The sequence below is a fragment of the Ochotona princeps genome, chromosome 15 (assembly GCF_030435755.1).
Source record: "Ochotona princeps isolate mOchPri1 chromosome 15, mOchPri1.hap1, whole genome shotgun sequence".
Taxonomy (NCBI): Eukaryota; Metazoa; Chordata; class Mammalia; order Lagomorpha; family Ochotonidae; genus Ochotona; species Ochotona princeps.
The window spans coordinates 6,696,106-6,722,375 of NC_080846.1; the positions used below are offsets into that span (position 1 = coordinate 6,696,106).

General features: G+C 58.4%; 1 protein-coding gene across 3 annotated transcripts in view; it reads right to left on the bottom strand.

Annotated features, from left to right (window-relative positions):
- Positions 1-1,278: 1,278 nt before the first annotated feature.
- TRIOBP (TRIO and F-actin binding protein) overlaps positions 1,279-26,270 on the bottom strand; it is a 54,703-nt gene continuing 29,711 nt past the window's right edge. Inside the window, exons 1-14 of one of the 3 annotated variants that reach the window (XM_058673204.1) lie at positions 20,987-21,292; positions 16,706-16,762; positions 14,654-14,722; positions 14,470-14,559; positions 14,041-14,150; positions 12,590-13,115; positions 11,953-12,063; positions 6,230-6,377; positions 4,670-4,772; positions 4,089-4,248; positions 3,890-3,997; positions 2,982-3,068; positions 2,209-2,377; positions 1,279-1,474 (exon numbers count right to left, since the gene is read on the bottom strand). In XM_058673204.1, the coding sequence (XP_058529187.1) occupies positions 2,216-2,377; positions 2,982-3,068; positions 3,890-3,997; positions 4,089-4,248; positions 4,670-4,772; positions 6,230-6,377; positions 11,953-12,063; positions 12,590-13,115; positions 14,041-14,150; positions 14,470-14,559; positions 14,654-14,722; positions 16,706-16,762; positions 20,987-21,163 (1,908 nt within the window). In that variant the 5' untranslated portion in view covers positions 21,164-21,292 and the 3' untranslated portion in view covers positions 1,279-1,474; positions 2,209-2,215. Of the gene's footprint in view, positions 1,475-2,208; positions 2,378-2,981; positions 3,069-3,889; positions 3,998-4,088; positions 4,249-4,669; positions 4,773-6,229; positions 6,378-11,206; positions 11,742-11,952; positions 12,064-12,589; positions 13,116-14,040; positions 14,151-14,469; positions 14,560-14,653; positions 14,723-16,705; positions 16,763-20,986; positions 21,295-26,270 lie in introns of those variants that run through there. The other 2 variants (XM_058673207.1, XM_058673206.1) reach the window with 2 other exon arrangements.

Below are 26,270 nucleotides of genomic sequence, written 5' to 3' on the forward strand. Positions count from 1 at the left end.
AACCAATCAGGTGCCAGCTGCTCCGCAGTCTCAGTGGATGCTCTGAGCTCCTGTTCGTGAACTCTCCAGGGATATGGCACTTACTCACACTGGGCTTGCCTTTTTTGCTCTCCTCTCCCCATCCCGAGAGGGGTCCTAGCTCAGCTGCTTCCTGAAGCTTCCCACCAGGTGGCTGGCCAAGTTAGGGTTTCCTCTGGGGCCGCACCGCCTCCTGGGCCCGTGGTGCAGGAGCAGGGTCATGGCCAGCACTGCCAGTGATGAGGAGGACACCTGGCCTTGTGTGCCTGGCTTTGGGGGGCCCCATCCAGGCTCAGGCACAACCTGTGGGCATTGCCTCAGTATAGGACCGAGTGGAAAGAAACACAGACCCATAAGTTGGAGAAGCAGGCTGGGTGTCAGACAGGGAACGTGGCTGGCCCAGGGTCATGGTCAGGGTCTTTCCAGGCTGGGAGGAGCCCCAGACTCTTGGCACCAAATCCAGGAAGCAAAGGAAAACAAGGAGCCGGTGCTTCCCCTAGCCTTCTCGGTGTGGCTGCACCATCAGAGGGCTTGCCCTGGCCTCACAACTCCACCCTCAGAAGCTGCAGCTTCGGGAAGGACCAGGTCCCACAGGAGTGCGGGGGTGTGGGTGCAGAAGTCACCTTCACAGGGAGCCCAGTTGCCTCTGCCCACCCTGCTTGCCATCCAAGATGCTAAAGCTGTCAGAATTCTTTATTACAACAAGTAGGTCCCCAGGGCGAGGCGAGGAGTCTGCAGGGCCAGAGGCTCCAGGGCCTGAGCCCGAGTGGTGGGACCAGGGGCACCTCCCTCTGTCCGTGTGTCCCTCGGCCAGAGTCCCAAGGGGTGGGTCTACCCAGGACAGGAAGTAGTCAGTAGGAGGTAGGGCAGGAAGAGACACTGGCACCTGCCTCAGCCAGCAGTCAACTCTGGGTCTCCCAGAGTCCCTTGGGGCAGGGCCATGGCCCAGAAGCCCAAGCGAGGGGTACAGAGGCGGGAGCAGGGGGGTGGGTGGCGGTGATGGAGGCACACAGCCACCAGGAATGGCTTTTTAAAAAAGTATCAAGTGTTTCTGGGAAATAAACAGGGGAAAAATCTATATAAAAAATCTCTTCACATATAAAATCCTGGAGAAGGTGCAAGGTAAGACCCAGTGCGAGGGGTGCGCTCAGATATGCAGAGTGTATGTCCAGGTATGCGCCTGTGTGTCCGTGTGTGCATGTATGTCAGTGTGTATATGCCAACGTGTGTCCATGTGTCAGTGTATGTATGTCGGTATATATCAGTGTATGTCTGTGTTGATGTGTGCATGTCCTTGTGTATCTGCGTGTGTATGTCCATCCGTGCAGGGTCAGGGAGTGCCTGTGCAGCCCACAGTTGAGGAAGGACCCTTGGCTCCTGACTTCACACTGCTGGGCAGGAGGGTGACGGGTCACCACAGGCTGGTGGGTCTGCAGCTCAGCTGGACTTCAGGGACCTGCAGGACAGGGAGAAGGCGCTGAGGGCCGGAAATGCCTGAGCCCCAACCAGGCATGGACCAGGACAGGTGACAGTGTGTCCCTCCACCCCTCTCAGGTCTGATGGCTGGGTCACTATTGCTTCTCTGGGCAGCTCTCCAACAGCCATGCCCGTCCTGGGTGCGTCAGCAAGCCCTGAGGACCTGGCAGCTAGCGGAGGCTCCAGGTAGATGTGGCTGTGGAAGGCACAGTGCAGATGGTGCCAGGGCAGTGGCTGTTTGCCTGGCACCCAGGAGTGCCTGGGCTGAGACCCAGCTTGGGCTCTGACTCCAGCTTCTTGCAGGTGCACCCTGGGAAGCAGGAATGATGGCTCGGGCAGCCAGACTGAAGTCCTGGCTCCTCGTGATGGCCTGAGCCTAACCCTGGCCCTTGGGGGCATCTGGAGAGTGACCCAATAGATGGGAATGGTTCTTATGACTCAGATAAATAAAAAATTTCAAAAAAAAAACCAAAAAACCAAAAAAACCAAAAACACTTCAGGCCCTGCAGAAGTGGGAACGACTGGCAGGCAAACAGGGGTAGGGATGGCCACAATGGTGGTGGGGAGGCTGTGGGCAATGTGCCCATCCTGGGTTAGTGCTGGCCGTGGGACTCCCTGATGCACAGGCAGTGCAGGTAGACATACAGCCGCTGGCCTGGGGTGGAGGAGACCAGTGAGTCCCACCTCCAGGCAGCCCACCTACCCAGCACCCACCTCTCCTCTACTCAGCCAGGCTGCCGCGCACCGCCTCCTTCTCCTGCAGGGCAGCCATGGCCAAGCGCAGGTGCTCCTTCAGCTGCCCAATCTCCTGTTCTGAGCGTGTCTTGATGTGATTCAGCTCCACGTATACATCCTGGTACTTTCCTGAGGTGAAGCGCTTGTCCTAGGGGGTGGGGTGGGAGCCGTGAGGCCAGAACGCCCCATCAGCTCTGCCCCGCCTAGAGTCTGCAGGGTGCCCACTCAGGCACAACCCTCCCACACCAACCCGGAGTGGCCTTCCAATCTCCTTGGGGGATTGAGGACGGGGGCTGAGGAAGGTCATGTCTGCCCAAGGCCACAGCCAGTACCTGGCTATGAGCAGAGAACCAGCTTGGCCAAGCCCAGCACCAGGACCCTGTGCTGAGTCTTCCAGGGCAGCCCCCACAGTGCCACCAATGGGTCCCCTTCAGGGCAGGAACATGGCATGGGGACACTGTAGCCCAGGGGGTAAATCTCAGCTTTCCCAACCACTAGCAACCAGGCTTGTTTGGCAAGGGGTACAGTCTGTTTTGTCACCCAGGACGGTGTTTGGCACCTAGGAGGTGCTTAATAAATTCATAAAATAACACTGAATCCATCAGAGTCTTGGTCTGTCTCCTTGTCTGTGACTGGGGCTGACAACCACAAGGGAGGGCAGAAGGCAGGCTAGGAGGGGGTGTGGCACAGAGCAGGTACACTGGCGCCTGTGTACAGGTGGCATTGCCACCTCCTGCCCCGACTGCACGCACCTGCTGCAGCGTTTGCAGCTCGTCCCGGAGGCACTGGACCTGCTTCTTCAGGCACTGCAGCTCCTTTTCCTTCACCCGCAGCAGCACCTGGCATCACGAAGACACGGCCACTCAGGCACAGAGACCAGGGCTGCACCAGCACCAGGTCCCCAGCACCCTGTGGTCTAGCTTCTCCCCACCCCTATACCCCAAGAACACAGCCCAACCTGCACAAAGACCCACGGCATTCCAGAAGCTGACTCCTCCAGGAAGTCCTCTGTAAGTCTCCACTTTCATCCCACCCCACCCACACAAGCAGGTTCTCTTCCCTACACAGTCCTGGCCCCCAGCTGTGAGGCTTGGGGGACATCCTGGGGCCTGATGGGAACCTCAGCCGCCTGGGCCTCTACTTGTGCCCCTTGCACAACCCGAGGGGCAGATGTAGCCAACTTGACTGAAAGGGGATGGGCTATGCTGGGGCTAGAACACTTGCAAGGAAGATCCTGGTCTGCTCCTGCACCCCTGGGCCCCAGCACCAGATGCCCCGTGTGAGCTGGCAGGGCTGTGCGGGAGACAAGGGGATAGTCAGGACAGGCTCACAGAGGCTCCCTGGTACACAGAGCTCTGTGGAGGTGGCATCTATCAGTGAATGAAAACATCAGGAAGACGCCGGGAAGGCACATGCACGGACCCACTCTGACCTCTCCCAGGCTCTCAGAGGCACTAACGCAGTGCCCACCAGAAGAAGGAGTCTAAGAGCAGGCAGATGACTGGGCAGCAGCGGGTGGGAAGGCTGCAGGTGGGCGTGTGGCAGGAGATCCCGCTGTGCCTCCTGGGGCAGTGACCCTCCCAGCCTGCAGGCAGCTCTCCTTACAGCCCCAGGCCCCAGGAGGCTGCTGCCAGGTCAAGGGAAGGTGGGGTGTTCTCACCTCCAGCTCGCAGGAACTCCGCTCGCTGTGCCCTGAGCCGCCTGTACCCTGTGAGGCCATGAAGCCCCGCAGTCGGTCAATCTCCTCCGACAGGCGGGCATGCAGTTCCTGGTGGGGTGGGGAGGAGTGGTCAGGGTTGGGGCGCAGAGGCAAGGCCAGGCCACCTGCACAACATCCCACATCCTGGGGCTGGGCCCACCTGGTTGTGGCGCAGTAGTTCCTGGCCCTCCTGTTGGCAGCGCCGCAACGTGTGTTCCCGCTCTTCAGCCTGCCGTGTGAGCGCCCCAATCTCGAGGCACTTCTGTGAGTACTGCTCCGACAGCACCTGCAGCTCCCGTTTCAGCGCCTCCACGTCTGACCTGGGCAGTGGGCACAAAGAGACGCTGCCGCGGCCCTCTGTCTCTGCCCAAGCCTGGGGTGTAGTCTGGTGGGCTCCCTCCCCAATGTGTCAGCAATGGCCTCCCTGGACTCCAGGGTGAGTCGGGGGTCCCCTGTAGGCCCACGTTGTCAAACTAGGCTGTAACATGGGAATACCTACTGGTCATAAGTGACATAGCAGCTGGCTCTAGGGAACACTGTGGAAGCGACGAGGCACAGGCCAAGACAGGCCTGACAAGGAGGGGCCTGAACCTGCGCCTCCAAGCACTGGCTTGAGAGCTACCCAAGCCCCGTGGCTATTCCTGGGGTCTGGGATGCTGAAGGGAGATTCTGCAGTGGACACTATATGGACATTTCTTCTGCCCTCTGCACCCTCCCGTCCTCCCAGGCCCAGTGTCTTACTGGTGCTGCTTGCGGAGCCCATCGGGTCCCTGCTGGAGACAGCGCGTCTTGCTTAGCTCGCGGCTCAGCTCTTCCTGGTAGGCCTTCTTCATGGCTTCAATGGCTGGAAGCAGGGCAGAAAGGAAGAAGAGGAGCGGGAGAGGAGTGAGCATCTCGCGGCTGCACGCCTGGGACCCCAGGGGCACCAGTGCAGAACACCAGGCTCTGTGCGTGTGTGCGTGCATGCATGCAAACAGCTGTGGAATCCTGGCAATGAACTGAACCCCCTGAACTGTCTGACCCAGTGGACACTGCTGGAGACACGCCTCAGCCTCTGTCCCTGGGAGCCCCTGCTGGCAGTGACTTCTGGAGAAGACCACCCCCCATGGTGTGTGTTCCCTAACAAGGCCCACCTCCACCTGCACAACGCAGCCTCGGGCTCTGCAGTCGGTACAAGTCTATATGTGACTATGGACAGGTGACCACCCCAAAGGGCCTCGGACTGTCTTCTCTGGAGACTGCGGACCTTTCCTTTGGGGGGGGGTACCAAAAGATGGGGGGGCAGGGTCCTGGGAACAAGGCCTACCCGCTGCCCGCTGGCTCCACCCCTTGGCCGTGGGCTACAGAGGACTGGGTGGCTGTGAGGATAATACAGGACACCAACTGGGTTCCGTCTGCAAGCCCAGGATGCTGCAGGCTTCCCATTGCTCTTTCGGGCAGAACTGAGGCCAGAGCAGCAAGAAGCTGTTGATAGTCGGCCTTGTTCCCCCAAGGTGAGATCTCTGTCCACATGACAGCCGGAAGGTCACAGTGGAAGGGCAGGGCCAGGTGCCAGGGTGAAGGCCGTCACTGCTGGGGAAGGGGCTCTCACACACGGTTCCTGCTCAAGGGCCAGGGGGCACAGATGGGGCACCGGCAGGTTGGAGGTCACCGTTCACAGGCCTCCCACCTCTTTGTGCTACCCTGCAGACCCCTCCCGCAGCAGGCGTGCAGACCACCCAGGGAGGACACTGCAGGGTGGGGCTCAGAGCATGGCTTTGTATCACTGTGCTACAGAGGCTTCTGCCTCGGCTCCGCCACCTCCAGCTGGTGTCATCTGGCATGGGTTGCTAACCTCTCTGAGCCATCCCAGCTGTGAATTGTGGACACTCCCTGGCCACCACAAGGGCACTCTTATGGGGGAACATATTGGGGGGTGCAGAACCTGACTCAGGCAGCAACCTTGCCGCCCCGGGGTCTATGTACCCTGCATATCTAGGGGAGATGATACCCTGCAAAGATAGGGTCTACAGCCAGTCAGTCACTGTCCCAGGGTGTGGGCAGCTGATGGGCATGAGGGGACCTTTCAGTGGCTACAGGGGACAGGGTTCACAGCCCATGGCAGCAGTCAGGGGACTCTTCTGCCTCAGTTTTCCCTTCAGAGACTTGCTCTGGGAGCTTCTGGCTCCTCTTGCCCACCTGCTCCATGAGCGGCACTGAGACCCCTGCCTTGTATTCTGAGGCCTCCCGAGTCCAGTCAGGTGGAAGCCACCTTAAGGCTAGGCCCCCCATGTGTCGTGTGCCCCTGCCAGGGGTCCTCACCCGCGGCCGTAGCCGCCGTCTCCTCGGCCAGGAGCCACTCCTTCTCCTGCTGCAGGCGCTGCAGCTCCCGCTCGTGGTGCCGCTGCAGCTCCTCCATCACCTGCTGGTGTGAGGACTCCATCTGCGCTAGGCTGCGCTCACACGCCTCCTGTGGGCCACAGGCCGGCAGGTCAGTTCCAGAAACCTGGAAGCTTCGGGGGTAGACCCGCTGACCAGCTCTCCTAGACCCCACCCTGCCCCTGCTCTCTCCCCTGGCACTTCAGAATCTTCTCCTAGGCTGACCCCATGGCCTCCATCATGCCCCTTCCCTGCTGAGTAACTTCACAGTTAGAAAACAGAACTTGTGACAGGTTCATGCCTTTGAGTGTCAGCTCATGCCGTTTCCACTGCCTGGAATGTTCTATGGCAACTTTCTCTTCCTGGGGAACTCACTAGGCTGCAGCCCCAACTGTAGATCTCCCAGCTCTGTGCCCAGCAGCCTCTCTCGTGTGTCTAAGGGTTTCTTCCCTGCCAGACCCAGGTCCCTGAAGACCTGGGACAACAAACCCAGCATGGTCCCAGGGTGTCAGCCAGAGTCTACCCCTTGGCAGGACTCCAGGACTGAGCTAAGTATACAAGGGGATTTATGGACATGCATTTATCTATAGGCAAGGATTTACAGGACTCGCAAGAGGTAGTGCTGGCAGCACAAGCTGGGCAACTGTGGGGAGTGGCCGTTTGGCGGCAGGATCACACGGCTCACCCATCATCTGCTTTTGATCTAGTGGGTCCACCCCTGGGAATGACCCCCGGGGAAAGGCAGGCATGGTTCCTCCCTACGGCAAAGCAGGCAAGGTGGAAACTGGCAACAAGCTCAGTGTCTCACAGGGAAAACTTCATGAATAAATGATGGGATCATTACAGAGGAGCCCAGGCTGCTGTGAATACTGTTGCTGGGGCAGGCATCATGGCTCAGTGTGTCAAACCACAGCTCGGGGTGCCTATGTCCCCTATCAGAGTGTGAGTTCAAGTCCTGACAATTCTTCCAATCCAGCTCCCTGTCAATGTGCCTGGGAAGGCAGCAGACGATGACCTAAGGACTCAAGTCCCAGTCACCCATATGGAAGACCTGGATAGAGCTGTAGGTTCCTGGCTTTGCCCTGGGCTGGCTCTGGCTGCCATGGTCATTTGGAGAGTGAACTTGTGGATGGATGATCTCTCTGCTGTTGCCACTCACCCTTTCAAATAAATCTTAAGACAGAGTTGCCTGTGTAGACAGGTGTGAGAAAGTTGGATCTTCACAACTCCTACGGGGTGAGCCTCTGGCGGAAACTGACAGGAATGAACACGTGCGGGTATTACCTCTGAGCACATGTTTGTTAATTTCCAATTTTCAAGACACAGAGATCTCCCATCTGCTGGTTTACTCCTCAAACGTTTGCACTGCCAGGGCTGCGCAAGGCCAGGATCCCAGAGTCCAGGCCACCTTTGTGGATGGCAGGGGCCCAGGGACCTGCCTTGGGAGCAGGCATTGGAGGCAGACCTGCACTGGCAACAGGCAAGGTGACAGGGAGGCGGAAGTCCCAAGCGGCTGAAGTGCTGCACCAAATGCCGCTTTCCGTCAGTGAACATTTGTAGAAACATGGAAAACAAGGTGGAAGGGAGTGGTGGGAAGAGACCAGCATCCCCCAAAGTTTCTCGGGGCTTTTCCCCAGAACCCGTGACCACTGGGCAAACGGAAATGAAGGCTGCCAATCACTGGGCCTTAACATCAGGGGATTACCCAGGGGTCATAGAAAGTGAACCAGGGGGAAGAAGAGCACAAGGAGAAGGGTCAGAGAGCTGGGAAGGGCCAAGGACTTGACTTCCCTTTTATGCGTCTGAAGAGGCTGGCCAGGGCCATGGGCCAAGGTGAAGTGGGCATCCCAGAGGCTGGCGACTCCTTGAGCTGCCCTTCTGCCCCCACCCCAAGGCCTTCACAGTGAAATAGCCCAGACAACCACTCTGCACGAGACCACTTCTGGCCTAGCAGTCCGCAGGATGGCAGCTGTGTGTCACCAGCCCTGGGCCACTATGGCAGCCCTATGATCGCAGCTGCAGTCACTGAGCTGGGCCCGGTGTACGGGTCCGACCTGGAGCTTAGTCTAGATTAAGGATGGACTAGAGCAGGAAGGGAGAAGCCAGGGAAGAAACCAAGGCGCAGAGGGCCAGATGAGAGATGGCCTGCCTCTCCAGCAGCCAGGCTTCAGTGTCAGTCCCTGCTTAGCACAGTGATGGACTGGTGCCTCCTCCCAGCTGTGCCATGGCAGGCAGCTGAACAAGCAGCTTTCTGAGTGCTGGTCCAGCCCCTGGAGACCCTGGACACACAGGCAAGGAAGCCGATGCCTGCCAGTGGTGGTGGAGAACCCAGTACTATGGAGGGGGCAGCAAGCTGGTAGGCAGACCCAGCAACTCACAGGAACGCAGGACTGTCAGGAGGCGGGAGCCAGCGTGCGAAGCCAGGGTGCTGCTCTCCACCCTCCCTTCCTTGGCAGGGGCAGGTGCCCCAACAGTGGGTGCTACCTCTGACACAGACATCCAAATGGATAAAGAGGCACCAATGGTTCCTCACTGTAACAAGCTAAAGGCTGTCTTTGCCAGAGGGGATGAGGCCCCAGACCACACAGTGGCTGTCCCGCAATTGCAAGCTCCCCAGCTCTGGGACTCTGGCCAATGCCACCTCCTGTGCCTGCGGGGGACGCAGGTGACAGCTCCTCCTTGAGCCGCCCCCGAGCCCCACCTTTAGCTGCCCCTCATCACTCCCTTAGTGTATCCCACCTGCTGCCCAGACAGGTGAAGGTGCAGTGCCCAGCAGGTGTCCAGGCTCCTGGCTTCCAGACACGAGTTGGCTCACAGCCCCCTCTAGGCCTCTGTGCCCTGGTCCAGGAGCTAAGAAGCCAGAGCTAGTGCGCTTTTCCAACTTCACGTTAATGGCAGAAACTTGTTTCCAAAGGAAACCTAGAACACATTCTAAGAATACAGGAGACAAAGACAGAACTGCTCCAATCAGAGGCGATGCAACTGTGCAGCCCCCTCCCTCAGGGAGAGGGTCTGAGATTGTCCCAGCTGCCTTGGGCCACGGGGCCTGGAGAGGTCCCAGCGACCCCCCTCCCCAGCTTCAGGAAGGTTGTGACAATGGCTGTCCTTCCTTCTCCCCTCCCCAAACCCATGTGATGCCCCAGGTAAGCCTTCCACACCAGACCCCAACTCCCCCCTCCCAGGCGTCCTTCAGGCCTCGAGGGCCCCTGGTCTTGCACAGCAGCCTCTGTGGGCTGACCACTGCCTTCCTAAATCCTCTTCCCTCCAACCCAACTCCTGTTCTAGCCCCCTCCCCAGCTATCCACCTCTCCAGCCTCACTCTCCTGGTGTTGCTGGCTGACCCCAGCCTGCCTGCAGTTTATGAATGGGATCCCACCTCCCCAGGACACACTGAAGATGGCTCCCCCTCCAACGGCCCCCCCCACCCTTTTCAATTCAGGCCACAGCCAGACCCCCACCCACACATCCCCACTTGGCTCAGCATCTGCCCCCGTCCCCCCACCAAGAGGCCTTCCTGAGACCTTGCACTGTGGCCTCACCATCTGGAAACTTCTAGAAGGCTCATCTTGCCCAGGACCTGGGACTCTAGCACCCTTCTCCCCTTTAGGCAATAGTGTACTGAGTGCAGAGGGCAGAATGTGAAAATGCTAGGAATTCTGTGATACAGTTATTAACCACAGCCGTTGTTAAAAATAACATTTATGAGCCCAGCGCTGTAGCCTAATGGCTGAAGTCCTCACTTTGCATATGGGCACCAGTTCATGTCCCAGCTGCTCTACTTTCCATCCAACTCCCTGCTGTGGCCTGGGAAAGCAGTCAAGGATGGCCCAAAGCTTTGGGACCCTGCACTCACATGGGAGACCCAGAGGAGGCTCCTGGTTCTTGGCTTCAGATTGGCTCAGTTCCAGCCATTGCGGCCACTGGGGAGTGAACTAGCAGAAAGAAGATCTTTCTTTCTGTATCTCCTTCTCTCTCTAAATTTGACTTTCCAATAAAAAATATACAAATTTTTAAAAAAATTTATACAGTTACAATTAAATTAGCTACATTAAAAAAAAAAAAAAAAAAGGTCAGGGCCCAGCACAGTAGTTCAGTGGTTAAAGTCCTCGCCTTGCACATGCTGGGATCCCATATAGGCACTGGTTCATGTCCCGGCAGCCCCGCTTCCCATCCAGCTCACTGCTTGTAGCCTGGGAAAGCAATAGAGGATGGCCCAAAGCCTTGGACCCTGCACCCACGTGGGAGACCCAGAAGAGGCTCCTGGCTCTGGATCGGCGCAGCACTGGCTGTTGCGGCCGCTCAGGGAGTGAATCAGCAGACGGAAGATCTTCCTCTCTGTCTCTCCTCTTGTATATCTGACTTTCCAATAAAAATAAATACATGCATATATATTTAAAAAGGTCATAGATATTGAAAAGGCATGTATGGAGCTGCCACCTACTCCACCTGCCTGCTGCAAACTTGAGGAGGGGCGCACGTCCTCTTCTAGCCCCGTGTTCAGCACCTCACACCAGCCATCCTGGGAGGATGGATATCCAACCTGCGGCATGGATATTGGCGAGCCTCACAAATCAGGGCTTTCAATTTACTATTCTGTTGATTACGCAACCTCAAGCAAGTGAGGAAAGTCAGGCTGGTGCCAATCCCAGGGCACAGCAAGGCGGCTTTTCCGCAGCCCTTCCGCAGCACACAGAACCAACAACTGCACAGGTGTTCCTGGGAGAACATTTTCTCATCCACTCAACAGAGACCTCTCATCCTGCTCGGCCCAGCAGCTGCTCACGGCACTGACCAAGGGGCACTTTGGTTTGTCTTCTCATCTTCTTCATCAGCCCACATGTACAGCAGGGCCACACGTGTCTACAACAGGGCTGTGACCCGAGAGCGCGTAAGGCCACGGAGAGCAAGCTGAGGACAATCCACCTGCTACATGAACTCACAGCGCAAGGTGTTGGTGTCCTTTTATTTTGTAAATTGTGTGTCAGACAATTTACAGTTTGTTTACAACACCAGTGAAATTCACAGTAAACAAGGGTAGGTATCTGTGTACACACACACACACACACACTTCTGGAGAACCTCCTGTCCCAGTTGTCATAACCAGAAGTGTCTGTGGACACAGCAAAATGTCCCAGGGCACCAGATGCCCACGCCCCGGCCTTGGACCCCTGTCCTGCAGGGTCTCGGATCGGCCAGCTGGGCCCAGAGCTGCCTGCATTTAGGGAGCGACTCCAGGGCCACTGGCTCCCCGCTTCCCCAGAGGGGGGATGCAGGGGAAGCAGCCCAGGTGCAGTGTGTCACACGGGGACTCACACACGGGCTCTGCCGTCAACCGGAGCCTGGCTCAGATCCCACCTCTGACACCTGCGGGCCGGGTGACCTCGGGCAAGTCACATAACCTCTCAGGGCTCAGTGGTCTGGTCTGTAAGATGGGCACAGTGACCACGCCCACCAGCTGTGGGAAGATGGAGATGATGGCACGTCAGACGCCTCACACGGGCCCAGCACACAGGTCCCAGCATGTGGAACAGGACCCTTTCTGCGCCCTCCACCCCAATCCCTAGCTCTGCTGGTCTCAGCTGTTTTCTGATCACACAGCAGCCAGAAAGCTGTCCCAAAGTCCCACAAGACAAGATGACCCCGACCCCCGCCCCGACGTGCCTCACCTGGGAGATGTAGCCTGGGGGAATGGGGATGTCTTCCTGTGATCTGGGTGAGTGCTGGGGCGCCTCCCCTCGGGTCCGCCAGGCCTCCAGCTGGGCACGGAGGGACTGGACCTGGAAAGAGGAGGTTAGTCAGTTAGGGCTGGCGGCTGTGAGCCCGGCCACCCAAAACTGCCAGGAAAAATGTCGGGTATGAATGGGAGATGAAGGCAAGTGAAGGGTCCCAGCTGTGGCTTAGGTGACCAGGCCAGTGTCATGGGACAGCCATGGTGCAGAGACAACAGGATTGGCAGTGGGACATTGCTGAGACAGCTCCTGGCAGCCTGTAACAGGGTCTACCCTAGGAGACCATGAAGTGGCTATGGGGATTACATGGGCCGAGGTAGGCAGAGAGCCAAGCCTGAGGTCTGCATGATAAATGGTCCCTCTGCCTGCCCACACACCTCCCCATGGCTATAGAGGGCAGGACTAGGAAGAAGACAAAAGGCCACGTTTGGGGAAGATTCCAGTTCAGAAGGCGCCCAAGGTGCCAGTGATTGAGGGTGAGCTCCCCATTGCAAAAGGTATGTAAGACAAATGCCAGAACTACAGGGGTGCTGTGGGGCCAGGGGCTCCCAGAGAGGCCAGCCTGGGTGCTTACCTCCTTCTCCAGTGCCTCGTGGCTGTCTCTGGGAGCCGCCCGGCGCTCCCCGCGGCTCTGGTTGAGCAGGGCTGTGAGCGGCACTCGCTTACTGTCCCTCAGAGGCAGCTTCTCCAGTTCTTGCCACTTCTTCTCGATCTCCTCGCTCAGGCGGCTCTGCTGGTCCTCGGTTAAGGGGGCGCCCAGGCCCCTGCGGGGCCCCTCGCTGGTGGGCGTTTCTGGGGCCCGGATGTCTGTGGCCTCAAACCACTTGCGCCGCTCCTCGGAACGCTGGGCCAGGTCCCGTTCCAGTTCTTCCTGCTTGGCTGGCCGGTCAGGAGCCTTGGCCGGGGTGCGGGCCCTCTGTGGGGAGCCTTGGCTCAGGGGGGACAGCTCCACGTAGTCCAGGGCCTGCCGCTGCCCATCTACCTTGCGGGGGCCGCCCCGGCTGATGAGCTCAGGGGCCGCCCGTTGCTCCCCTGCCTTCAATGAGCCCTTTGAAGTGCCGTAGCTGTGTAGCGTGTTCTCCTTATTGCAGTCCGAGAGCCTAGGACACCAGCAAAATCACATCAGGTGCAACCTGGCCCCCCTCATCCCCCAGGGAGCACTTCCAGGGTGTCACCTGGCAGGCAGGCCCTAGGCCTAGACTAGGGCCACACCAGGGGAGGAGGCATGCCAGCATGGACAGGAAGAATGCCAGCTTCTTAGCATACCCTGTGGTATGCCAACTGCATTCTCATCAGCAGAGGGACCTGCCTATATGGCGTCCCCTCCCCTTTGCACCCCAGTACCTCAGCTGTAACATGGGAGAGCAGTGCCTCTCCCAGGATGAACATGAGGGCTGAGAGAGCAAACGTGTCCACAGAGACCAGGGAGCCTGCTATGCTGTTATCATAAATTAGAGGTGAGATAAAAACAGAATGAGGCTTGGCCCTGGACTGCAGTGGCTCCTGGTGGAAGAGGGTGAATGATGGGATGAGGTCAGTGACCCCTGGGTGCCTAGAGGACACACAGCTGAGACTTGGAGCAAGTGTAGTGGTTCTCGTCCTCCTCTCCCTGCTACCGGCTGGGGACATGGGCCCTCAGCAAAATCTACACTTCTGGCAGCTCTGGCAGGCATGTATGGCCATGTGATCCATCGTATTTGGTCCAGGGTGTGAGTGGCAGCTACCTGGGAAGCGCTGGGACTCCAGGAGTGCCCGAGCAGTAAGTTCTCTGTGACCTTGAGGGTCACAGATAGGCCAGTGCGTCTTGCACTTTTTCACTGAAGCAGCTGAGCTTATTATGCACTAAGTAATGGTCCAGCCACACAGCACTTCAGGGCTCTGCCAGAGGTTCTGGGTGTAGGTGCACACACACATGCACAAGTGCACACACTCACAGAGCACACATGTCCAGGCGTGACACAAACATGACTCAGGAGAAGGCAGAAACCCAGAGGGGAAAGCCACCGGCCTAAGCTCAGCACTCACTTGGTGACATCGGGGGCTGACGCTGGACGCACAGTCTTCCTCAGAGCCTCAATCCAGTTCCGCCGGATGCCGGAGGTCATGGCCGACAAAGTATAGACAGCATCCTTGGTCTGCAACAAATCCACCCAAGGGTAGGCTGTCTTGTGGCCAGCCTTGAGGCTCCCCTCCCAATGTGGACCCTGGGGGGGCGGGGGGCAGGGGGAAGCGGGACATCCCTAGGGAGACTGTCCGCAGTGAGCAGAGGGGACGCACACTCTGCCCGGTCAGCTCCCAGCTCTGCCCAGGTGGAGGGCACAGGACACCAGAGCTCTGATGGACCCTGAGGACGAGGGTCTCTGAGTAAAGGAGAGAAGGGGAAGCACTGTCCACACTCTCCCCTGTGTCCCTCTCTGCCTTCCATCCCCAGCCCCTCCATGGCCCCAGCCTCACGTGGATCTGGAAGCCATAGTTGCGCTGCACCATGTACTCGGTGACATCTGTGCAGGAGCGCAGGTCAATCTCGCCATCCAGCTCATCTGCCTGCAGCAGGAGGGCCAGCCATGGTTCACGCAGGCTTGGGAGACCAGTCCGCTGACTCTGCCCTAGCCCTCCCGACTCCCCCACGTGGTCTCACCTCCTCAGCCGTGGAGTCTCTGTAATACTTGAGGCTTGAATCTGTTAGCACAAACCAATGCTTCTTCCACTGTGGGGCACAGGTGCAGGTACACATAAGTGGGGAGGGTGGGAATGGGGGTGGGAGACAGCATACCAGAGCCATTGCAGGGAAACCGCTCAGAGTGAAAAAACAAAAACAAAACCAGCTCTGAAGGTTGGCCTCAGGGGCAGCACCTCTGACACGGCTGGCTCCTCCCCCACAAGCACAGCTCCCCAGCTTCCCCTCCTGGAGCCTCTCTCTGGTTTGTGGAAGCTCCCATTCAGGCCCCTTCAGCCAGCCTCACCCCATCCCAGATCCAGGAGGGGTTGGGACCTGCGTCAGGTCAGTGCCCAGCCAATTCAGAAGTAGAGCCAGAACGAGGCAAGAACTTTCTCTCCAGTGTTCTCTTGAGTCAGCATGGCGCCTGAAGACAGAGGCCTCGGAGGGGGCAGGATAGGAGCTGAGGCAGGCGTGTCTAGCTTTATGCCCTGGGTGGATGTTGGCGGCCGGGCACTCACCAGGACATGCACATCTGCTTGAGGATCTGGCACTTTACCATAGTGCCTCTTTCTGCTCCCACCAGGGTTGGGTTGGCAGGACCCATTGGAAAGAGCCTGATGACATTCCAACCCAGCTGAGCTCAGCCACTCTGAGCTTCTGGTCACTCCACTGGAATGCCAGCTACAGTCCACCCACTGCCAGGGTCACTGCTTGTGGCCCAGTACCCCGCCCCCAGGTCTCCCTCACGTCAGCAAATCCTGCTGTTTAGTTGTGCTTCTCTGAGAACTGCTATTGTGAGGGAGACACATGCTCCCCAGGTAGAACTCCTCCCTCGCTACCTGTGGGCTTCAGGCCAGCGTCGCCCCTTCTGTGAGCTCCAGACTTCTGACCTCTACAGGGGGTTAGTAAGTCCCTAATAAGCCTTCTGGTCAGCAGTGCCTGACCCTCCCACACTTGACACGGGGACAAGCACCAGGTTGTCAGGGACTGTCCCAAGACAACCGTCCGCTCTCGCCTAGTGGACCAAGCTGCTATCCAAGACCTCAATCACCTGTCTGCAGAGTAGGGTGGGCCCTTCCCAGTCTGGGTTTGGACTGAGATGGGAGTTGGATGGGACTCACCCTCAGTTCTAAGCCTGGGGTTGCTCAAGGTACTGGACCAGCAGGGGCCAGACAGTCCTGTATGCCGGCCTATGTACCAAGGGGCTGGGCTGGCTGAGCTCCCAGGCTCTCCTAGCTTGGACATTCCAAACCCTGTGAGGGGTGCTGAGTAACAGCCAGTTCTGGGCGGGGCCCATCATCCCTCTGCCCTGTGGGTGGGGAGGCCCGGGTGGGGGTCACTTGCAGGGTACCAGGCCTTGGGTGAGCCTGGAGAATGGTCACCAGGGCACAACGGGCAGGCAGCGGGACAGATAGAAGGCTGGGGCTGCAGGCAAGAAAAGTGTGTGGGCAGCAAACACAATGCGACTTGCTTTGGCTCTGGGCCATCCCAGCAGGCGGGCTGCACACAGACCCGCGCCTCAGGCACACGCGGGCTGACCTGGCCAGATGTCCCCTCCCGGGCAGGGCAAGCAGAGGGCAGCTCCAGCTTCCGGCTGCACCCTGGCAGCCAGACTGGTCAAAGATCCAGGTCCCACTAGCTCTAAGGAGAGACAGGCTGGAGGAAGGCAGGGAAAGGTCCCTGCTGAACCCCAACAGACCTCTTCCCTGCTTCACCTCTGCCAGTGCCCCCCGCTCTGGAAGGAACCCTCTTTGTCCAGCATGCCCCACCATTGGTGTGACCCCTGATGTATACAGAGGCTGTGACTCGGGCGAGAGAATGGACATCTCGGGTCCATCTCTGACTGTCCCATGGCCTGCAGGTAGAAATGACCAGCAAGCAGCCTCTTGGCCTTCCATGCCAACAGTCCAGGACTCCCCGCCCCAGCTTTTACCCTGGCCTCAGCCCCATCCCACAAGTCAGGGGTCTCTCCAGGAGGATGAATGAGCCGCTCAACCTCCTGGGCTGCCCTAGGGGCCCTGGCCCTCCTACCTCTCCCGGTTCGTCCAAGATCGACATCCATCCTTTCTTGAAGTTGAGCAGGTCAGGCTATGGGGAGATGAGGAGGCAGAGGGGTCAGCCCCAGCTGGGAGCCAACCAAGCTAGGAAGACTGGGGAGAACCACCCAACCCACCCCCAGGACTAAGCTCCTGGGAAGCCAATAGAGATTGTTAAGCATCCCGACTGTTCCTCCCAAATGTAAGAAGGCTCCCCAGCCTCCAAGGCCCCTGTTCTCAATGTTCACCATTCTCTGTGAGTCAAGTGGTTGGGCTAGGGGATGGTACTCAGTGCCCAGACAGCCAAACCTTCTCCCCACCATTCTTTCTCTCCCCTGCAACAGTGGGACACAGGGGGCCAAGAGAACCTCATCTGTGCCAGCAGCCCCTCTGGAGAGCCTAGAGAACAGCCCATTCCAGCAGGGACACATGGTAACAGTCGTCAGCCCCAGCTGCTGACCCTCTGTGACACAACCTGTCCCATCCCCTCCCTCATCCCCTGAAGACCCTGAAAGTTAACAACTGGTACTAGGCTGCAGTAAGAGACCCTATGGTTCTCCCCACCCCACTCCAAGATGTCTCTGGGAAGGTCAGGGCAAGGGCACCTCTGTGCCATCCACCCTACCGTCCAGGTCCTGTGCAGGTGGGCGCCGCCCCGAGCTCTGGGGGCTCCCAGCTGCAGCATGTTCCACGGGGACCCAGGAGCCACACACCCCCAGCCCAGGACTAGAAGCAGTGGCTGCTCATCTGGGCATTTCTCTGGGTGCACCTGCTGGGCGCCCACTGCCTGTCGCTGGCCCTCCCCGCCCTCTGGGGAGATGGTGCCTGTCTAGCGGCCAGTCCCTCTGCAGCACAGGTTGCTGCTCCCGGAGCCAGGCTGGCAGGCAGGTAGGAGGTGGCCATCTGTTGCCATGGCTCTGAGCCCACCTATCAGCACCCACATCACAGCCTCACCAGGCAGAGGTGTCTGGTTGCAGTGGAGGCAACTGGTGGCGGCACAGGGCGGCAGGCTCCAGGGCAGCAGCTAGAAACCAGAGCCACCTGACCTGGCCGCCTCTCCTGAGCCGCCCTCCTCCCCCAACCCTGGGAGCCCACAGAAAGTGGGCTGAGGGTGGCTGAGACCGGCAGTCTGGGCATTGGGACCATCCAGGACCAGGGGCTGGCAGCCACACCTGCTGGGCTCCATCATAGCCCCTCCTGGCATACCTGAGGGTGGAGACACAGGCTCTGCTCTGAACCACAAAACCTTGGGGCTATGTGTGTGTGTGTGTGTCCAGGCTATTCCCTCTCGTGCCTCTGTCTCCCACCCAACAGTCTGTCCAGAGCCAGGAGGGAAGATAGGTGACCACACCTATTTGTTTCCCATCAGCCTGGGCTGGCCCACAGCTCCAGGGTGTGGCCATGAGCAGCCCTCAGGGAGAGTCTGAGGAAGCAGAATCTGCCCTCCTCTACCTCCCCGGCAGCTCCTAAAACCTCCAGGACTGTAGGGAGAGGGTCCCCTCCCTTATGAGACTGGTCCAAGGCACAGACCTCGGAAGGCCAGGCAGACCCAGGCCTGAGCTGGGAGTCAGGCCAGGGGCTCCCGCAAGCTGATCAGGGCCTTTGCAGGCTGGAATCGGAGGTCGAGGGGCTGTGACACCCCTCCAATCCCACCCCATCTCTGAACCCTGGCTCACGACTGTGAGGAGGGATCCTGTCCCCTCTGTTCTCTCTCTAGCTTCCCCAGAGGATGGAGAGGGCCAGCAACCCTTCAAAGGCTGACAAAGACATACCACATGGCGCAGTAAATGCAAAATGGCACTGCAACCTCAGGGTGAGGAGGCCACGCTCTGGGACCAGAGGGAACCCCCGCTAACAGCTGTCTCTCCAGCCCCTCTGCCATCTGCAGGACCTCAGCTCCTTTCTCCTTCAGGAGCATCCACAGCCCTCCTCCCTGACCTTGGCTGCAAGTCAGCTCTGCCTCCTGCCTGCTCCCAGCACCAAGTCCCCTCTTAGCACTTGGCCAAGGGCCTGAGAAAAGCCTCATGTCTCTAGCCTGCTGCTTTAGGTGGCTTCCGAACAGCGCAGCTTCCCCAGGTCGGCTTGACAGCCTCCCCCCACCCTTCCAGCCTGGCCTGTCCATGGCTCAGGCCCCACGTTCATATCATCACAGTCCTCCTGGCCCCAACACGCCAGAACTCCAGCCCTTGCACCTGCCTGGGTCCTTAGCTTGAATTACTAGGCTGACCAGACATGCCCTACTCCCCAGCCAACTTAATTACCACCCCTGGGCTCCCTTTCCCAGCATGCACAGCGCCCTGGCTGCCGGAGGGACCTCAGTGGCCTCATGAATACCTTGAGGCCACTTGCTCAGCCTGCACACGTCAGGACACACTGCTCATCCCAGGGCTAGGTGCAGAATTGGAACGGGGTGCTCAGGAAAGGTTTGTAGTTTTGTAGATTCTTGCGGGGGGTTGTTGTTTGCAAAAGCACCAGGCAGTGGGCTCATCAGCTGTGAACAAGGGCAGTGGCTCTCCTGCCCTGGTGGGCCTCGGCAGAGAGCCAGACAGTAAACAAGTGACTGGGTACATATTTTGATGCTGGGCATTGCCTGGGGAATGAGGCCCCCGGGTCAGGGCTCCAGGCTCAGCCCAGACTGCCAGCTTCCCAAAGGCTCTGGGCATCCACCCACCCACAGCACCTGTGTTGTTGCCTCTGCAGGGGTCTCCGATGGGCGGGGACAGGAAGTGGAGGGTGAGGAAGGATCCAGTGGCAGCCAGGGTGCACCTGGCCAGCCTCGGCTCTGTCCCCCAAAGCCTTTGCAGTTGCCCACTGCCGGCCCCTTCTCCCCAGGTGCCTTCCCTCTCCTCCACTCTCCACAACAGCCACCGGTGCTGTCCCCACAGCTTCCAGTCCACCTGACCCGTGGAATACATGGTGCCTCCTCCAGCCATGTCCACCCCCCTCGACTCTTCTCCCAGCCTCATCCTTGCTCTCACACTGGACTGACCCGTGGAGGAGGCAGCCAGGCACACAGCTCTCCCAGACAAGAAAACTGGGGCACACCTGGGGCCAAACTGAGGCCCGGCTGAGCCCCAACAGCATCACCTGGGACCCAGCACCCCCTCACCTCTTAACATCTCAGCCTCGTCATCTGTCAGCCTTAAAGGAGCCAATCTGCTAATGAGCACCCAGTTCAAGGCCTGGCAAGCACCCAGTGGGCAACGCAACACCCCCACCCCCGCCCCGCGCCAGGACACTGACTCAGCTCCCCTCACACACACATCCCCCTCTGCTCCCTGAAAGGGGAGGCTGCTGGCGACAGGAAGGGCCGGCAGGAGGTGGCAGGATGTGCGGAGGCTGAGGAAGTCCAGGCCAGTAGCGGCAGCAGCTAGATCATCACATTCAGGGGGCCAGGGGGTTCCGCCGGCCACGCCCCCTCCTCCCCAGCAACCCAGCCGGCTCCTCACCAAGGCACCTGCGCATGCTCAAACACACCCCCTGCTCGGCCTAGCCCCAACCCCAGCCAGGGTAGTCAGGCTGCCAAGAGCGTCCCCCCCAAGTACCAGCCAGTAATCAAAAGCGGCCCCACCCCTCCCTTCCACCCTATCCTGTCCGGAGACCTGACTGTCCTGGAGCCGCTTTACAACATGCCTCCCCCAAGCATCAGTTTACCCAGCTGTACAATGGGCTACAGTCAATTCGGCTTAGCAACTGAGGCACAGATCTTGACCAGGCTTGGGGGAACCGGGGAGGAGGAACTGGCAAAGGCAGATTTCTGCTGCACTGGGTCCCCTCCTTCCCAACGGCCAGCCGGCTGGCCCCACCCACGTCCTACCTTAGAACCCGGTCATCCCGCCGCTTCGGGACGCCCTAGGAGGGGCTCCGTAACCTTGGGGTGGGGCAGCCCGGCTCCTGCTCACCCCGCCAGGCGGGAGGCCAGCTTGTCCTGCTAGGTCAGGCCCACCCCCGCGATCCCCTGGCTGCGTGGGGCACCGGGTGTCCACCTAGGGGACTGGCAAGATGGAAAAGGGACACCCGAATCTGTCCATGCGAAAGTGAGAAGGGGATGCCCAGGGATGGGTGGGGTCACCTGGACCCCTGGAGGTGAGGAAGAGGGTGTGAGGGAGGCTGGGCCAGGTGCTCCGGGGCTGGCCTGTGCCTTTTGGGGTCGCTTCCGGAAAGTGAGGCAGGGGCTGTCCGGCGGGGAACAGCTCGGATCCCCCTCAGGCGGTGGTCGCCCTCCTCCTCGCCTGGGCTGCCCAGAGGGGCAGCCCCGGGGTGGGAGCGCACTCACCGTCATGGCGGCGCCCCGGGACGGCGGGAGCTGCAGGCCGGAAGGTGGAGTGGGCTCTCGGGCTGGGCTCCGAGGCGCGGCCGTCCCGCAGCCGCCGCTGCCCCTCTCGGCTCCCAACAGCCGCTCGTCTAGCCCTGGGCTTCCCTGACGCTGCCCCAGCCCCTTCCATCCGCCCATAAAACTTTTTTTTTTCAAACTTCCTGGGAGGACCCGGACGAACCAATGGGTGGCGGGAAAGCCAAGACAAACAGCAGCGGGGGCCGCGGCGGACCAATAAGAAGGTCAGATGGGCCTGGGGGCGGGGCATGCCACGACGGGACGGGCGCGCGGGGCGGCCCGGGCGCGCGGAGGGAGGCGAGGGCGGCGGCTGCGGGGCGAGCGGGGTCCGTCCGCGCTGGGAGGAAGGAAGGGCCCTGCGCGCAGGTGACTCCGGCCGGGGGGTGTGCGGCCGGATCGAGCCGCGCGTTGGAACCCAGCGACGGCCGCGAAGGGCTTGGGCGCCCCAGTTTAATGGGGACGTGGGCAAAGCAAGCAGTCACCACGTCTCAGACCTGAGGGGAGGTGGCCTTGGCCTTGTTTAACAGGGACCTGGAGAGGTGCACTGGCTTTCCCGAGGTCACACAGTAAAAAGAGAGCGGGAGACTCCTAGCAAGTGCCCTGTGCATACAGAAAGGCTGGCCCTTTCCCCAAATGTCCCCTCCTCCCAAGCAGCTGTTGTCCTGGTGTCCCAAGTGTGGGCATCCACCTGCGACTCCTGGAGTTCCTAGCCTGTGGGAGCCCACCTTAGTCCTGCAGGTGACAAGGGAGCTTGGTGTCACTTGTTGAGGAATGTAGGAGGTGACCTATGTGGCATAGTGGGTGAACCCTCTGCTGCCTCAGGCAAGGTTACCTGGCTTTTCTGTGCCTCAGTTATACCCTCCGGAAAATGGGGGGAGGGTGATGCTACTAGCTGGTGAGACTGTCCTGAGGATTAAGTGGTCATTCAGGTGCCTGCCTCAGGTGCCATTGAGACATTGTGCCTTTTCAGTTATTCTGTCAGCGTGGCTTGGGGTTCACAGAGGCCCTAATGACCACGATCCCCACTTTACAGGTAGACAAATGGCATCCCCCACTGGCCTTCTCTCCCCCAGGAGGAGTGTAAGGTTAACTCCAGAACCAAGGCCTCTGGCACTTGGTGCCATGTTTCCCATCTGCCCACCTGCTCTTAGGCATTCAGTCCTTGGGAGGGTAAATGAAGGGACAGAAGACCTCTTCTACCATCAAGGCACCTGCCCAGAAGCCTGGGCCCCTCGCAGCCATCAGCCTCCTGGCCTTTGGGCTTCCCTCTTGTCCCCAAGCTGGGAGGGGGGTGGATTAGAAGTACTGCCTGCCCCCAGTTCACCAGCGCCAGCATTTACTCTGCCGCCCTACCCCAGGCAGTTGGCCTCCATCATGACAAGGCTCCTGCCCACTGTCCCTTATCACACACCAAGTGTACACACTGCAGCTCTCCCGGGATTTCCCAGGATAAGCCAGGTCCCTTGCACTTCCTGCCTGCCAGGTCTAGGGCACTTCTCTTCCTGTTCTCTGTACCCCAAAACTTTCCTTCTGTCTCTCTCCACTTCTTTCTCCAAATGGCTGTTTGCGTTCAGGTCTGAGTTCAAGGGAAGCCAGAGTACCTAGAGGCCCCTGCCCAATGCTCCTGCACCTGACTTCTTGCACAGTGCTCCCTACAGTTGTCTATTTCCCCCACAGTCCCCAGGGAGACATCTATGCCATGTTCTAACTGGCTCCATCTTAGTGTCACCACCTAACTGTGCTCCTCGGGAGCAGGGATGGAATGGATGTTTGCACATCCAGGACAGATGTGGCACAGCTGCAGGAACTCAGAAGTGAGCTGTTCAACTGGCAGAGACCAGGACCACCTCACACTGGGTCAACCCAGTCCCAGAGCAGTCCTCTGTTGAGAAGGATCACCAAAAAAAGATGAGGGCCCAAGGCACAGAGGGTGGGGGCAGAAAGAGAAGTGGGAGAGTCCAGGCTCTCTGGCTCATGGCCCTGGACTAATTTAAATCAGCCCAAGAGATGTTTGAAGAAGTCTTTTTTTTTTTTTTAAAGATTTATTCATTTTATTACAGCCAGATATACACAGAGGAGGAGAGACAGAGAGAAAGATCTTCCGTCCGATGATTCACTCCCCAAGTGAGCCGCAACGGCCGGTGCGCGCCGATCCAAAGCCGGGAACCAAGAACCTCTTCCAGGTCTCCCACACAGGTGCAGTGTCCCAATGCATTGGGCCGTCCTCAACTGCTTTCCCAGGCCACAAGCAGTGAGCTGGATGGGAAGTGGAGCTGCCGGGATTAGAACCAGCGCCCATATGGGATCCCGGGGCTTTCAAGGTGAGGACTTTAGCCTCTAGGCCACGCCGCCGGGCCCTGTTTGAAGAAGTCTTAAGAAACATCTGGAAGACCCCACTGACAAATGCACCCCAACTCCTGATTTTCCTTATTCCCACCTGAGGGAAGCAGGTGCAGTCAGACTCACCACCCGGCCTCACTTGCTACTTCTGTATAATGGGGGCAAGCATCAAAGACTTAGCGCTCCCCATGAAGAGAAGTGCAGGTTCCATGGTCTGCCATGGAGTACAAGTGCCAGAACCGAGCGTCCTAAGAGGCTCAGACAGAGCAGTGGAGAACAAACCAGGTGCACATGGAGGATATGGCAGTCTGTCAGAACCTGCACAGGATACCTGGCACCACAGAGAACAAAACCAGGTGCACATGGAGGATATGGCAGTCTGTCAGAACCTGCAGAGGATACCTGGCACCACAGAGGACAGAACAAATCAATCAACTACCCCAGCCATATGTTGGCAGTGAAACACTGGGCAAATAGACTCTAAGGTAGACTATGTCAATCAGTGGATTCTGCAGCAACCTCGTCGTGCTTGGAATGGCGAGATTGGCAGCAATTCATAACTGTTGAACTATCAAAACCACCTGGGCGGGCCTGGCAACATAGCCTAGCGGCTAAAGTCCTCTCCTTGGACACCCCGGGATCCCATATGGGCGCCGGTTCTAATCCCGGCAGCTCCACTTCCCATCCAGCTCACTGCTTGTGGCCTGGGAAGGCAGTCGAGGATGGCCCAATGCATTGGGACACTGTACCCGCTTGGGAGACCTGGAAGAGATTCCTGGTTCCCGGCTTCGGATCGGCGCGCACCGGCCGTTGCGGCTCACTTGGGGAGTGAATCATCGGACGGAAGATCTTCCTCTCTGTCTCTCCTCCTCTCTGTATATCTGACTTTGTAATAAAAATAAATCTTTAAAAAAAAAAAAAAACCACTTGGGCAAGACCCTCGGAGCATGCCTCATGTCGGGGACCTGGGATGGGTGGGAGACTGGGTGGGGCTTATCCCTTTATCTCCCCCTTTAGCCCAGATACAGGAAAAAAAATGTGGAAATAATAGTCTTACCCACTTTCATGTAGCCCTTGAACCTTTGTGCCCTAATTAACTATGTAAAGATTGTCAAAAATAAAGAAAAAAATGAAGGAAAAAAAGAAGACTAAGGGCTCCAAGGAGGTCCTCTGGTGATGCATGTGGGGATGGCGAGGTGGGTCTGTCAACACTTAGCCCTGATTTCAGCTAGCACCCAGTGAGACCCTTAGCTCTGTCCCTTGTGCCTTGTGTGACCTGAGAAAGAGGAATTTCTTCGCCAAGCTTCTCCTGCACAGTCTGGATCTAAAGATGGTGAGGATCTGTGTGATCAAGCGTACCATGTACTGCACACGACACCAGGCATACAGTGGACACAAAACAGGTTGGCGTTGTGGGGCAGAGACGCCAGCATCCCGTATCGAAGTATCAACTGTAGTCCTGGCTGATCCATTTCCTATCCAGGACCCTGCTAACTCACCTGGGAAAGCAGTGAAGGAGGATGGTTTAACCACTTGGTTCTTTGCCATCCATGTGGGAGACCAGGGTGGAATTTCTGGCTCCTGGTTTTAGCCTGGCCAAGACCTGCCATTGTGGCCGTTTGGGGAGGGAACCAGCAGTTGAAGTTCTCGCTCCAAGTCTCCTTCTCTCTGTCACTATAATTTTCAAATAAGTAAATCTATTTAAAAAAAAATAATTGCTGGTTGGGCTGGTACTGTGGCAGAGTGGGTTAAGTCAGGGCCTGTAGCCTGCATCCCATATGGACATTGGTTTGAGTCCCAGCTGTTCCACTTCTAGTCCAGTATCCTGCTGATGCGCTGGGGAAGCAGCAGATCGCTCAAGTGCTTGGAACCCTCCTGTCACGTGGGAGACCAGGAAGAAATTCCAGGCTCCTGGCTTCTCCCTGACAGAGTCCCAGTTGTTGTAATCATTTGGGGAGATGAAAGATCTCTCCCTCATTCTATGTGTGTGTGTCCTGTCTCTCTATAACTCTGCCTTTCAAATAAATAAATTAGTTAAAAAAAATAGTTGCTTGTTTTCATCATCATCCCAGCTTTCTTTCCTCCACTTCTCTCCCTGTTCTCCCTACCAAGAATTTCCTTCTCTTGTAGTTAGCCTGACCAGGTAACCATGCCCACAGCTAGAAGGTCAGACAGTCATGCCTGCCTGAGTAAGTGCCTAGTCTGCAATGCAAGTATGGCCCCCGGAAGCCAGGAATGGGTGGGAAAGTTCATGTTTGAAAGCCCTCCCCCATGGGCCTGGTGGTGTGGCCTAGTGGCTAAAGTCCTCCCTTGAACGCGCCGGGATCCCATATGGGTGCCGGTTCTAATCCCGGCAGCTCCACTTCCCATCCAGCTCCCTGCTTGTGGCCTGGGAAAGCAGTTGAGGACTTGGGACCCTGCACCCATGTGGGAGACCTGGAGGAGGTTCCTGGATCCTGGGTTTGGATCGGCATAGCACTGGCCGTTGCGGCTCACTTTGGGAGTGAGTCATCAGATTCTGTCTCTCCTCCTCTCTATATATCTGACTTTCCAATAAAAATAAAATAAATCTAAGAAAGAAAGAGAAAGAAAGACCTCCCCCACCAACCCCACCAGCCCTGTGTATCCCAAATCCCTGAGCACCAATGATGGGGGTTTGGACTGCATGCAGTCCTGCCCCCATCTGGGGATAAGAGTGAACAATTTCTTACTACCCCAGCAGTGCCAACCCAGGCAAGTTGGCTCCCCACCCTTGGCCTCACTTTTCTCCTTGGGGCAATGGATGTGTTATCCCAAAGGTGTCTGGCTGAGTACCAGGAGCAGAGCCCAGAGTGGTCCACGAGCCAGCCTACAGCCCCTGCGGGAGAGCTAGGCCCCTCCTCCTGCG